At 48.1% G+C, this 14,932-nt stretch overlaps 1 protein-coding gene across 7 annotated transcripts in view; it reads left to right on the top strand.

Moving 5' to 3' along the window:
• LOC132393488 (E3 ubiquitin-protein ligase CBL-like) overlaps positions 1–13,887 on the top strand; it is a 52,970-nt gene extending 39,083 nt beyond the window's left edge. For 3 of the 7 annotated variants that reach the window (XM_059968810.1, XM_059968820.1, XM_059968789.1), the window contains exons 10-15: positions 4,250–4,378; positions 5,194–5,379; positions 9,708–9,814; positions 11,043–11,210; positions 12,466–12,524; positions 12,841–13,887. In XM_059968810.1, coding sequence (XP_059824793.1) covers positions 4,250–4,378; positions 5,194–5,379; positions 9,708–9,814; positions 11,043–11,210; positions 12,466–12,524; positions 12,841–13,022 — 831 coding nt within the window. In that variant the 3' untranslated portion in view covers positions 13,023–13,887. The remainder of the gene's footprint in view (positions 1–4,249; positions 4,379–5,193; positions 5,380–9,707; positions 9,815–11,042; positions 11,211–12,465; positions 12,525–12,840) is intronic. The other 4 variants (XM_059968799.1, XM_059968823.1, XM_059968839.1 and 1 more) reach the window with 4 other exon arrangements.
• The last annotated feature ends 1,045 nt before the right edge of the window (positions 13,888–14,932 follow it).

Genomic DNA, 14,932 nt, shown 5'->3' with positions numbered 1-14,932 from the left:
ACCAGAGGGCACAGCCTCAGAATAGAGTGGTGTTCATTTACAACAGAAATGAGGAGGAATTTCTTTAGCTGAAGAGTGGTGGATCTGTGGAAGTCAGTGCCACAGGCAGCTGTGAAGGGCAGGCCATTGAGTGTGTTTAGGGCAGGGGTTGATAGGAGCTCAATTAGTGAAGACATGAAGGGTTACATGAAGTCAGGAGATTGGGACTAAAAGCAAAATGTATCAGCCATGATGAAATGGCAGAGCCAAATGGCCTAATTCTGCTCCCATGTCTTATGAAGAAGTTTTCTAAAGGGAGGATGGAATAGCCATGGCAACAAGGGAAGGTGGACAGAATGAAAGCAAAATTGAAGACATACAATGCAGCAAATTGTGAGAAGCTACGGTACTGGGAAATGATTTAAGAATCACCAGAAGGCAACTGAAAAAAGAATAAAGAGAGGAACTATGAAGGTAAGCTAGCCAATAATATTAAAAAGGATACCAAAAGCTTTTTCACATATCTAAAGAGTAAAAGAGAGGCAAGAGTGGATATTAGATCACACCTCTCGAGCTGTAGTAATGGGGAACAAACAAATGGCAGAAGAGCTCAAGTATTTTGTGTCGGCCTTGACCGCGAATGATACCTGCAGTACGCCAGAAGTTCAAGAGTGTCAGGAGGCTGAAGTGAGTGTGGTTGCTGTTACAAAGGAGGAGGAGATTGGGAAGCTAAAAGGTCAGAAGGCAGATAATTCACTTGGACCAGATGGTCTGCTCTCCAGGGTTCTGAAAGAGGCCGCTGAAGTCATTGAATCACTGGATTCTGGAATGGCACTGGTGGAATGGAAAATTGCAAATGCCACTCCACTCTTTTAAAAAGGGAGGGGCCAGAAATAAGGAAATTAGTTGCTCTGACTGCAATGGTTGGGAAGATGTTAAAGTTACTTATTAAGGATGTGGTTTTGATAAAATAGGCTGAAGACAGCATGGTTTCCTTCAACGGAAAGTCTTGCGTGACAGATCTGTTTGATTTCTTCAAGGAAAACAAGAGGCACAATAGACAAAGATGAAGTCAATGGATGTTGTTTACTTTGATTTTCAGGAGGGCTTTGACAAGGTACCACACATAAGGCTGTGGAACAAGATAAGAGCCCATCATATATACTAGGATGGATAGAGCATTTGCTGATTGGCAGGAAGCAAAGAGTGGGAGTAAAAGCTGGCTACTGGTGACTAGTAGTATTCCACAGAGTTCAGTGTTGGAAGCATTTCTTTTTATGTTATATGTCAATGATCTGGATGACAGAAGTGGTGACTTTTATCCAAGTTTGCAGATGATATGTAGGTAGGTGGTGTTGAAGGCAAGTACAATGAGTAAATATGTAGATAGACTATTGTGAGAAATTGGATGTGCAAAGGGACTTTGCAGGATTCCCTGCGAGTTAACTTGCAAATGCAATGTTAGCATTCTTTTCAAGAGGACTAGAATATGAAAGCAAGGTTGTGATGCTGAGTCTTTATAAAACATTGTTCAGACTGCATGGAGTACTGTAACCAGTTTTGGGTCCTGTATCAAAGAAAAAATGTGCTGCCATTGGAGGGGGTCCAGAGGAGGTTTGCAGGAATGATCAGGGAATGGATGGATTAATGTATGATGGCTCTGGGCCTACACCCACTGGACTTCAGAAGAATAAAGTGGGCGGGAATCATCAAAACATCAAATATTGAAAGGTGTAGATAGTCGACATGGAGAAGATGTTTCCACAGTGGGAGAGTCTCAACCAGAGGGCAAAGGCTCAAAATACAAGGATGTCTCATTAGAACAGAGTTGAGGAATGAGAACAAGTATGACAGATCTTTGGAATTCATTGCCACAGATGGCTATGGAGGCCAAGTTATTGAGTATATTTAAGTCAGAGGTTAAAAGGTTCTTGATTAGTCAGGGCATCAGACGTTACAGGGAGAAGGCAGGAGAATGGCTTTGAGAAATATAATATATTGTATGTTCCTGTCAGGATTAAAGACAAAGTAAATAAGGAACCTTGGTTCTCTAGGGATATTGGAACTCTGATAAAGAAGAAGAGAGAGATGTATGACATATATAGGAAACGGAACAAATAAGGTACTTGAGGAGAATAAAAAGTGCAAGAAAATACTTAAGAAATAAATCAGGAGGGCTAAAAGAAGACATGAGGTAGCTTTGGCAGTCAAGGTGAAGGATAATCCAAAGATCTTGTACAGGTATATTAAGAGCAAAAGGATAGAAAGGGATAAAATTGGTCCTCTTGAAGATCAGAGTGGTCGGCTATGTATGGAACCAAAAGAAATAGGGGAGATCTTAAATGGTTTTTTTGCATCTGTATTTACTAAGGAAACTGGCATGGAGTCAATGGAAATAAGACAAACAAGTAGTGGGGTCATGGAACCTATACAGATTGAAGAAGAGGAGGTGCTTGCTATTTTGAGGCAAATTAGAGTAGATAAATCCCCAGGACCTGACAGGGTATTCTCTCGGACCTTGAAAAAGACTATTGTTGAAATTGGCAGATATATTTAAAATGTCGGTATCTACGGGTGAGGTGCTGGAGGATTGGAGGATAGCTCATGTTGTTCCATTGTTTAAAAAGGACTCTAAAAGTAATCCAGGAAATTATAGGCCAGTAAGTTTGACGTCAGTCGTAGGTAAATTATTGGAAGGAGTACTAAGAAATAGGATTTACAAGTATCTAGATAGACAGGGACTTATTAGGGAGAGGCAACACGGCTTTGTGCATAGTAGGTCATGTATAACAAATCTATTAGAGTTTTTTGAGGAGGTCACAAGAAAAGTGGATGAAGGAAAGGCAGTGGATGTTGTATACATGGACTTCAGTAAGGCCTTTGACAAGGTTCTGCATGGGAGAACAGTTAGGAAGATTCAGTTGCTAGGTATACATGGAGAGGTAGTAAATTGGATTAGACATTGGCTCAATGGAAGAAGCCAGAGAGCTGTAGTGGAGGATTGCTACTCTGAGTGGAGGCCTGTGACTAGTGGTGTGCCACAGGGATCAGTGCTGGGTCCGTTGTTATTTGTCATCTGTATCAATGATCTGGATGATAATGTGGTAAATTGGGTCAGCAAATTTACTGATGATACAAAGATTGGAGGTGTAGTGGACACTGAAGAAGGTTTTTAAAGCTTGCAGAGGGGTCTGGACCAGCTGGAAAATGGGCTGAAAAATGGCAGATGGAGTTTAAGTGTGAGGTATTGCACTTTGTAAGGAAAAAACAAGGTAGAACGTACAAGGTAAATGGTAGGACACTGAGGGGTGCAGTAGAACAGAGGGTTCTAGGAATACAGATACAAAATTCCCTGGAAGTGGTGTCACAGGTAGATAGGGTAGTAAAGAGAGCTTTTGGTTCATTGGCCTTTATAAATCAAAGTATTGAGTATAAGAGTTGAAATGTTGTGGTGAGGTTGTATAAGACATTGGTGAGGCCAAATTTGGAGTATTGTGTGCAGTTTTGGTCACCAAGTTACAGGAAGGATATTAATAATGTTGAAAGGGTGCAGAGAAGGTTTACAAGGATGTTGCCGGGACTTGAGAAACTGAGTTACAGAGGAAGGCTGAAGGCTGAATAGGTTAGGACTTCATTCCCTGGAGTGTAGAAGGATGAGGGGAGACTTGATAGAGTTATATAAAATTATGATGGCTATAGATAGAGTAAATGCAAGCAGGCTTTTCCACTGAGGCTAGAGGAGAAAAAAAAACAGAGGACATGGGTTAAGGGTGAAGGGGGAAAAGTTGAAAGGGAACATTAGGGGGGCTTCTTCACACAGAGTGTTGTGGGAGTGTGGAATGAGCTGCCGGGTGAAGTGGTGAATGTGGGCTCACTTCAGAACAACTTGGACAGGTGCATGGATGAGAGGGGTATGGAGGGATATGGGCCAGGTGCAGGTCGGTGGGACTAGCCAGAAAAATGGTTCAGCACAGCCAAGAAGGGCCAAAAGGCCTGTTTCTGTGCTGTAATGTTCTATGGTTCTATATCAGCCATGATGGAATAGTGCAGCAGACGCGATGCGTTCGATGGCCTAACTCTGCTCCTGTGTCTTCTGGTAGTATGGATAGAGGGAAATGGACTTGTGCAGACTGACGGGAGTAGTTTAATTTGGCTCTGTTTTCAGCACAGTTCTTGTGCTGTATTGGTCCTGTGGGGTGAAGGGCCTGTGCCTGTGTGGTACTGGTCCACGTTCTATGAACTGACACTTCTTTCTCTGCTCATCCCACAGGAGCACCCGGAGACCCCGCCTGCTCGTCCCCCTGTCCCACCACGGACTGACCTGTTGGGTCCCCAGGGTAATGGCCGTGTCCCTCAACCTGCCTGCCGCAGGTTCGGCAGTCCACCCTCCGTGCCCCAGGTAAGGTCATTACCTCACCCTGGGACCGCTCACCCATCTCCTCTTGCACCCTCATTTCCCCGGGACACCTCACACTCTCAGCCCCACCTTCTCCTTGGATCCCAAACCATCCTGCTCTACCCCAAGACCATCTCCCACAACTCTATTCCCCTGAGTCTGTACCCCGACTCACCTTCACCCTACTCTCTGCCCCTCTTCGGAGCTTACCCATGGGACAGGGGAGTGGTGAGGTCTCAGTAAACAGTTTGGGAGTGTAATTCAGAGTTCTGCACTCTGAACTTTTTCCCCACCCTCCCACTGTCTCCTCGTCTGTGACTGCCCACAGCTACACATGGGGAGGAGGAGTTGATGAAGGGAGAATAGGGAGGAGGGTGGGAGGAGGAGAGAGAGAGGAAGGGGAAGGAAGGAGGGTGTGGGGAGGAAAGGGAGAACAGGATCAGGAGGGTATGTACCAGAAAAAAAACAAACATTTAAGTCTCCTTAAACCCCTCCCCTCTCCCTCAATTCACCTTCTCCATATCTCCCCAACCCTAACCCATTCACCTACCCGTAAATATCCCTCCCCTTCCATTTCCCACCCCTCCCCTCTCTCACCGCTCATTCTCTCCAACCTGCTCTTCTACCATATCCCCTTCCTCAATGCACTCTCCTCCATTCACACCCACTGTCTCTCATCTCCTCATCACCCTCACCTTCCCTTTTCAATTCTCAACACCCCCTCCTCCCCACCCCCTTCCCCTACACCCTTCTCACCCACCCCCCCCTCTACACCCTCCCCCTACCTCTGCCTCACCCTCTTCTCCTCTGCCCCTCAGGCCAGTCCAGTGGTGCCTGCCACAGTAGAGCTGCCTGTCTCGATGCCGATCCAGGACCGGATGAGGAACCGTCCCCTGCCGAGGGTTCCCATTGCCACGAGAGGATCCGGGCAACGCCAGGGCACCGAGCTGACTGCCTCGGACATCCTCGGCCGCAGGGGCGCTGAGCGCCGGCATGTGGCAGTGGTGAGGGTGAAGGGGGCTCAGGGCGGTGGCAGTGAATGATGGGTAGGGCCTCAGGAGGAGTGGTCTGAGTGAGGAGGGAGGAACTGAGTAGGAAGGGTATCAGGATGGAGGTGAGCAGGGAGGTATGGAGATAGGGTTAAGGAGGGAGGAGTGGAGGGCATAGAGAGGTAGGAGTGAGGATGAGAGGTGGTGATGGGTATAGGTGATGTGGTCAGTATGTTACAGATGACACCACCCTGGGTGGTATGGTGGTGTGAAGATCTTTGAGGTCGAGAGGTGACACCATAAGACCATAAGGTAATGGAGCAGAATTAGGCCATCTGCCCATCGAGTCTGCTCTACCATTTCATCATGACTCATCCAATTTTCCTCTTGGCCCCAATATCCTGCCTTCTCCCTGTATCTCTTCATGCCCTGACCAATTAAGAATTTATCAACCTCTGCATTAAATATATATACAGACTTGACCTCAACAGCTGCCCGTGGCAATGAATTCACAGATTCACCAACCTCTAGATAAAGAAATTTCTCCTCATCTACATTTTAAAAGGACACCCCTCCATTCTGAGGCTGTGTCCTCTGGTCTTAGACTGCTTCACCAAAGGAAACATCCTTTCCACATCCACTCTGTCAAAGCTTTTCATCATTTGATAGGCTTCAACAAGGTGACCCCTCATTCTGCTGAATTTCAGTTAATACAGTCCAAGAGCCATCAAACAATCTGCATATGACAAGCCATTCAATCCTGGAATAATTTTTGTAAAACTCTTTTGAACTCTCTCCAGTCTCAGCACATCCCTTCTACGATAAGGGGCCCAAAACTGCTCACAGTACGCCAAGTGGGGCCTCACCAGTGCTTTATAAATTCACAATATTACACCCTTGCTTTTTCATTCTAGTCCTCTTGAAATGCTTGCTAACATCACATTTGCCTTCCTCACTACAGACTCAGACTACAAATTAACCTTTGGGGAACCCTGCACAAGAACTTCCAAGTCCCTTTGTGTCTCAGATGTTTGTATATTCTCTCCATTTAGAAAATAGTCAACCTTTTCATGTTTTCTTCCGAAGTGCAGAACCATACACTTTCCGACACTGTGTTCCATCTGCCAGTTCTTTGCCCATTCTCCTAAACTGTCTAAATCCTTCTGTAACTACTCAACTTCTTCAAAACTACCTGCCCCTCCACCTCTCTTCATATCATCTACAAACTTTGCAAAAAAACCATCATTTCCATCATCCAAATCATTGAGATATAACACAAAAAAAATCAGTCCCAACACTGACTCCTGTGGAACACCACTAGTCACTGGCAGCCGGTCAGAAAAGGCTCCCTTTATTCGCACTCTTTGCCTTCTGCTAATTTGCTTCTGCTTTGTCTATGCTAGAATCTTTCCTGTAATCCCATGGGCTCCTAGTTTGTTAAGCAGCCTCATGTGTGGCACCTAGTCGAAGGCCTCCTGAAAATCCAAGTACGCAACATCAACTGATTCTCCTTTGTCTATCCTGCTTGTTATTTCTTTGTTTCCAATAGATTTGTCGGGCAAGGTTTCCCCTTGTGGAAACCATGCTGACTACGTCCTATTTCATCATGTGCCTCGAAGTAGCCTGAGACCTCCTGTTGAATAATCAACTCCACAATCTTCCCAACCACACAGGTCAAACTAATTGGCCTATAGTTTCCTTCTTTTTTGCCTCTCTCCCTTCTTGAAGTGTGGAATTTTTCAGTCTTTTGGAACCATTCCAGAATCTAGTGATTCTTGAAAGATCATTACTAATGCCTCCACAATCTCTTCAGCTACCTCCTCCAGAACCCTCGGGTGTACACCATCTGGTCCAGGTGTCTTACCTACCTTCAGACCTTTCAGTTTCCCAAGAAACTTCTTTCTAGTTATGGTAGTTATAGTAACTTTACACGATTCATGAACCCTTCCACCATACTGCTAGTGTCTTCCACAGTGAAGACTGATTTAAAATATTTATTCGGTTTGTTGGTTAGTCCACTGTTCCCCATTTATATATCTGAAGAAGCTTTTGGTATCCATTTTAATATTATTGGATAATTTACACTTGTATTCCATCTTTACCTCCTTAATGACTTTTTTATTTACCTTCTGTTGGTTTTTAAAAGCTTCCCAATCCTCTAACTTCTCACAAACATTCGCTCTATTATATGACCCTTCTTTGGCCTTTATGTTGGCTTTGATTCTCTTGTTAGCCATAGTTGTGTCATCTTTCCTACAGAATACTTCTTCCACTTTGGGATGTATGCAACTTGTGCCTTCCAAGTTGCTTCTAGATTGCTCTGCCATCATCCCTGCCAGTGTTCTTTTAGAATCAATTCTGGCCAACTCCTTTCTCAAGCCTCTGTAAATACATTTACTCCACTGTAACACTGATACATCTGACTTTAGCTTCTCCTTCTCAAATCTCGGGGTGAAGCCGATCAAATTATGAACACCTCCCCTTAGGGTTTTTTTAAACCTTATGCTCTCTAATCAATTCTGTTTCATTGCACAATACCCAATCCAGAATAGCTGATCCCCTAGTGGGCTCTAAAAAGCCGTCTCGTAGGCACTCAAGAAATTAACCCTTCCTGGAATCCTGCACCAAACTGATTTACCAAAAGTACCTGCGTATTGCAATCCCCCATGATGATTGTAACATTGCCCTTTAGGCATGTATTTTCTATCTCCCATTGTAGTTTGTAGACTACATCCTGGTGGTGATGGGTTTTGGTGACATGTTTGGTGCGCTACAGATGATACCACACTGGGTAGTGTGGTGGACAGTGAGGAATAGGTCCCTCAGGAGGAGAGGGGAGGATGAGAGTGGTGACGAGTGTACGTGATGTGTTCAGTATGCAATAGTTGATATCACACAGGTCACAGCAGGATCAGGGTCAGCGGGGAACTGGGCCGAGGAATGGCAGGTGAAGTTTAACACAAGCAAGTGCATGGGCACAGTTTGAGAAGTGAAACAAGGGTGGGGCCTGCACAGTGAAGAGTGAGGCCTGGGGAGTGCTGTAGAACAGAGAAACCCAGAGATACAGGGACATGGTTCCCTGACACCGGTGACACGATTACTCAGAGTGTACGTGGGCAATGAAAGATGTACTTTTGGCAGCATCCAATGCACACAGCATCAGATACACAACATACCCAAAAAAAATACCAATATAACTTATTCTGTACATAATTTTTTCAAGAAAGAACACATATAGTGCAAAAGAAAAGTCTGTTTTAGTTTAAAGTGATCAAAGTGGTTGTCCCACTTTGTCATACTGAGGTTGTGATTAAAGTGATAACGGCATGAAGTCATAGACATCCATAGTATAGAAACAGGCCCTTTGGCTCATCTGGTCTGTGCCAAATCATTTAAACTGCCTACTGCCTACTCCCATCGACCTGCACTCAGGCCACAGGTCTCCATACCCCTGCCATCATGGACCTGTCCAAATTTGTCTTAAACTTCAAAATTAAGCGCGCATTCACCACTTACACTGGCAGCTCGTTCCACTCCCTCACCACACTCGGAGTGAATGAGTTTCCCCTTATGCTGCCCTTAAACAGTCCACCCTTCACCCCCGTGAAAGGGTCGTGCGAGTTCATTCCAGAATGGTTGAATGGAAGTAGCTGTTCGTGAACCTGGTGTGGAACTTCAAGCTGCCGTGCCTCCTGCCCGATGGGAGGTGTGAGAAGATGGCTTGGCCCAAATGTTTCCTTTTTGAGGCAGCGTCTCTTGTAGATACTATGATGGTGGGGAGGGATGTGCCTATGGTACATCGAGCAGTCTGCTGATCTCTGCAGATTCCAACATCTTGCACATTCAAATTGCCATAGCAGACCATGGTGCTACCGGCCAGGACACTTCCAACAGTACACCTGTCGAAGTTCAATGAACGGGTTGGTGAAGAAGGTATTTGAGATGCAGGCGGTCAGGGCACAGAGGACACGAATTGGGATACTACGCGATAGTTGTACAAGACGTTGGTAAGACCGCGCTTGGAGTATTGTGTGCGGTTCTCTATGGGAAGGATGTCGTTAAGCTGGAGAGGGTGCAGAAAAGATTCACGAGGATGTCTCCGGGACTGGAGGGTTGAGTTATCAGGAGAGACTGGGACTGTCACCCCTGGAGCAAAGGCGGTTGAGGGGTGACCTCGCAGAGGTTTATAAAGGTTCATCATACATATACTGTATGTACAACCAAACGAAACAACCTTCCTCCAGACCACAGTGCACTGACAGACCACAAATCACAGCAGCACTTGGTGTGGATGAGGGAGGTTGGTGTTGGGGGCGGGCCTGACCTTCCCTTTCATCCACCAGGAGACATGCCTGGACATTGACGTGGACCCCAAGTATACAGAGCCACAGCCCCAAACACACCTCTCCATGGCCGACAGAAACTCGACTGACCTGGACTCAGCCACACAGTAAGGTTCAAAATCTTGTCAGCCCCCTCCATACCTTCAACCTCCTCTTCATTCCCTACTGCTCAAAAATCTCCTCTTTCCTATTTTTCCACTCCCCTCATCTCCTCCCTGAATCTCCCTCTTCCGCTCTCCTCCCCTCTTCCCCATTCCGAGCTTCCTTCCCTCCCTCCCCTACCATCCTCCCCCACTCTCCCCCCCACTCCCACTCTTCCCCTTCCATCACCCCACCACCTTCTACCATCCCGTCTACATGGCCCTTCCATCTCTACCCCTCTCCTCCCCTCCCCCTCTGTTCCCCAACTCTCTGTCCCACACGCTCTTCACCCTCCCTCTCTCCCCCACCACCCACTACCCCCCTCTTCCCCCACTCTCTCCCCCTTCTTCCTATCTCAACCATTCCCCTCTCTTTTTCCCTGTATGCACATCTCAAACTACCCCTTCTCTTCTTCCTCATACCTCCTCACACATTCCTCTTAACTTTCCTACCCTTTCTAATTCCTCCTTGCACTCCATCCCCTTCGCCATCCCCTTTTCCCTGGTGTCTCAGCGGAACAAGATTTGATCAGTGAATAATTATGATTTTCTCTCTCCCTGTCTGTCTCTGCCTGCATCTCCCTTGCCTGTCTCTATCCATTTGTTTCCCCCGGTGTCCCTAATTATCTGCCTCTCTCCCTGTCCTCCCCATTGTCTTTGCCTGTCACTCCTCATCCCACCCTGTCTGTCTGTACTCACCTGTGTCTCTCCATGTCCTCGACCTCTCTCTTCCTGCCTGTCAATTTCTGTCCGTTTACACCTGTCTTTGGATTTGTCTGCACCTGTTAATCCCATATCTGACTCGTGCACCCTCTCTCCCGGTCTCCCTGTGGCTGTCTCCATTCCCTGTCCCCTGCGATCTCCACATCCTGCCGTGTGTCTTATCTCCATCTGTCTCCCCGTTTTCCCCACAAATCTCTGCACCATCGATCCTTCTGTCTCACCTCCCTTCACGCCTGCCTTGTGTCCCCGCAACTGTCTTGTCCCCTCTTGCCCCCATGTAATCTTCCCATCCTGACTCACTGAATCCTGTCTCATCATCCCACTACTGACTTGCTTCCCCATTTTGTCTTCCTGACTCATCTCTCTGCGTCACCACCCTGACCCCGCCTCATCTACTGTATGTGGCATTGTCACCCCACGCCCTGTCTCGTCACCCCATGCCCTTGTCTCACCGCTGTCTGGCTGTGAGTAGGCAGTCTGGCTGCTCTCCACTCTCCTACCTGGACTGGTGGAGTGAGGAAGATGACGATGAGGATGAGGATGAGGAAGAGGTGACGGACCTGTCGGCAATCTACACAAAGCCCCACCCTAACAATGGGACCCTCGCAAACCCTCTCCCCATCAGAGGGAGGCTCACAGGGTAAAAGTTCTCCCTGCGTCCCTGCTTCCCTGCTTCACCACCCCCGCCCCCCGCGCCACCGGTCCAACAGTTCCCCCTCTGCTCCCAGATAACTCGCCCACCTCAAACCAACCCAAAACAAGGAGATACTTCTCCTCATCCCTCCCATGACACCACCCTCACTACCCTTCCTGAAACCCTACACATCTCTCCCTCCATCTCCTCCTCATCCCTCCCATGACACCACCCTCACTACCCTTCCTGAAACCCTACACATCTCTCCCTCCATCTCCTCCTCATCCCTCCCACTGACACCACCCTCACTACACTTCCTGAAACCCTACACATCTCTCCCTCCATCTCCTCCTCATCCCTCCCACTGACACCACCCTCAGTACCCTTCCTGAAACCCTACACATCTCTCCCTCCATCTCCTCCTCATCCCTCCCACTGACACCACCCTCACTACCCTTCCTGAAACCCTACACATCTCTCCCTCCATCTCCTCCTCATCCCTCCCACTGACACCACCCTCACTACCCTTCCTGAAACCCTACACATCTCTCCCTCCATCTCCTCCTCATCCCTCCCACTGACACCACCCTCACTACCCTTCCTGAAACCCTACACATCTCTCCCTCCATCTCCTCCTCATCCCTCCCACTGACACCACCCTCACTACCCTTCCTGAAACCCTACACATCTCTCCCTCCATCTCCTCCTCATCCCTCCCACTGACACCACCCTCAGTACCCTTCCTGAAACCCTACACATCCTCCATCTCCTCCTCATCCCTCCCACTGACACCACCCTCACTACCCTTCCTGAAACCCTACACATCCTCCATCTCCTCCTCATCCCTCCCACTGACACCACCCTCACTACCCTTCCTGAAACCCTACACATCTCTCCCTCCATCTCCTCCTCATCCCTCCCACTGACACCACCCTCACTACCCTTCCTGAAACCCTACACATCTCTCCCTCCATCTCCTCCTCATCCCTCCCACTGACACCACCCTCACTACCCTTCCTGAAAACCTACACATCTCCCCATCCCCTCCTCATCCCTCCCACTGACACACACCAGCCAGCCGCCTTAAAACCCTCCTCACGTGTCCCTCCATCCCCTCCTCATCCCTCCCACTGACACCACCCTCACTACCCTTCCTCCTTGCTGTGCCTTGCATCTCACTTGGCCCTCTTGCCCCCTCCCCCACCGTTCTCATAACATGGACTCTGACCGTCACCCCTAACTGTGTCCCCACTCCCCTCAGGCCGGGCCAGACTGCGTGTGGAGCCCCCTCACTGTCACGGTCGCCAAGATGCCCCCCAGGTGGGTGGTCAGGCTGTGCCTGGCATGGTGGGGGTATGGAATACAATTTGCAGAGGGAGGAGGGGATTGGGGTTGTGAGAGTGTGAGAAGGGGTTGGAACTGACTGCTGGTGTAAGGAAGTTGGCGAGGGAGGGGAGGGGAGGGGAGCGTCCTGGGTAGATTGTGGGTTAGCAGAGGGAATGGGGGTTTCATTAGGGTTAGGATAAGAGCAGGGAGTGAGGTTCAGTGGGGATGATGGGATTCGGGGTCAGTGTGGGGCTGCGGGGGGGGGAATTCTCTGCTCTGCCCCCACTCCAGTCTGCTCGGCTCCTGATAGGTCACCCGGTGCAGCTCCCGATCGATCCTGTTGCCTGTGCCACGCTGCTGAGGGAGGGATTCCCGCTTGAAGAGATCCAGAAGGCGCTGTCCATCTCCAGCAACAACATCCAGCTGGCGCGGGTCATCCTTTTGGAGTTCGTGCCGGGCCACAGAGCCGGCTCCAGCCCCCAGTCCTCCTGATTCTGGGCTGCATGGACTACTGTGATCACCCCTCCCTGCACACTGGGGGGGGGGGGGGGGGGTCGGTGAATGAATACACCACTGGCTGGACGTGGCACTGGACAAGAGAGGAATCACAGGATCCACTGGATCACTGGCTGAAGAGCAGGCACACCACTGCTGAAGGATTGGATTCCTTGTTCACAAACTGTATCCTAACACTGTCTGTTCCTGACTCACTCCGCCTGGACACACAACAGTCACGGTCCCGCCCAAACAGTGTCATCTCCCTGACACAGGGTCATAGTGCAACACTCTTTCATTCATTAACTACCATAACCATTAACCACCCTCTCTTTGTACCTCCTTCTGGTCCTGTAAACCCCTCTGGAATCTACACCTCTCCGCCCCTTCAACCTGTCTCTGTAATCCGTCCCCCCTCCAGCCCCTATGCCACATCCTACCTCCGTGACCCCCTCCAACACTAACACCCCTCGCCACTCAGTGGTCCTGTCACTGACACAACCCTGCTGGGGTGGGTGGGGCTGAATGAAATGCCCCCGGGGCGAAGGTTAAACTGGCCTGCGGTTCTGTGAGTGTACAGCAGGTGGCAGTGGTTACCGTGGCTCAGGGCAGAAGACTATCAAACGTAACAGGAGCTGAATTTGGCCCTTCCAGTCTGCTTTGCCATTTTCATCATGGCCGATTCATTATCCCTCTCAATCCCAAGACAACTAGGGATATGGGTATCACTCTTCCCTCCTTGTCCCTTCCATCATAGTTCCCATTCCTCCTCGTCTGGAAGTATATTTGTAATGCACACTGTATTTTGAATGGTTCAGGACAATATTCTGTAAATGTTATTAAACATTCTGTGGAAACCTCAGCTTGATAAGAAAGTTTCTTCAACACCACACCATTTGAACTTGACATCATTTAATATTTCTTGGAGTTCAACAGCTGAATTATTCCTAACACAATTGATGATGCAGAACTCTTTAAAACAAAGAGTCTAAGCACAACCCCTTGGCCCATCACTACTATGCTGACCGTCAGACACTCATACACCCAGTCTGTGAGTCTGAGAGTCTGTGTTCTGTCAGACTTTGACATCTGCTGCAGTGACTCCAGTCCCTCTGTGATCATAATATGGTTGAATTCATACTGCAATTGGAGAGGGAGAAGCATAACGCACATGTATCAGTATTGCAATTGAATAAAGAGAATTACAGAGACATGAGAGAGGAGCTTAACCACGTGGATTGGAGGCGAATACTGGCAGGGATGATGGCAAAGCAGAGATGTCTGATTTTTCTGGGAATATTTCATAAGGCGCAGGATAGATATGTCCCACAGGAAGAATACTCCAAAGCTAAGGAAAGCAAAAGTGAGTGAAAGGTGAATGATTGGGAAGCGTTTCAAATACAACAAAAGGCAACTAAAAAAACGTATAATGGAAAAAATGAAGTATGAGGGAAGACTAGCCTATAATATAAAGCAGGATACCAAAAGCTTTTTTCAGTTATGTAAAGAATAAAAGAAATGGCAGATGAACTTACTGGGTACTTTGCATCAGTCTTCACTGTGGAAGACACCAGCAGTGTGCCAGAGGTCTGTGAGTGTCAGGGAGCAGGAGTGAGTGCCATTGCTCTTACAAAGGAAAAAATGCTAGGAAAACTTAAAGGTCATAAGGTGAATAAGTCACCTGGACCAGATGGACTACATCCCAGAGTCCTGAGAGAGATAACAGTGGCATTGATCATGATCTTTGAAGAATCACTTGATTCTGGCATAGCCCTGGAGGACTGGAAAGTTGCAAATGTCACGCCGCTCTTTAGGAAGGGAGGAAGCAAAAGAAAGGAAATTATAGGCCAGGTAGCCTAACCTCAGTGGTTGGGAAACTGATGGAGTCTATTACTGAGGATAAGGTT

This window comes from Hypanus sabinus, chromosome 1, assembly GCF_030144855.1.
Source record: "Hypanus sabinus isolate sHypSab1 chromosome 1, sHypSab1.hap1, whole genome shotgun sequence".
NCBI classification, from domain to species: Eukaryota; Metazoa; Chordata; class Chondrichthyes; order Myliobatiformes; family Dasyatidae; genus Hypanus; species Hypanus sabinus.
This window is presented reverse-complemented; position numbering and strand designations above follow the sequence as displayed.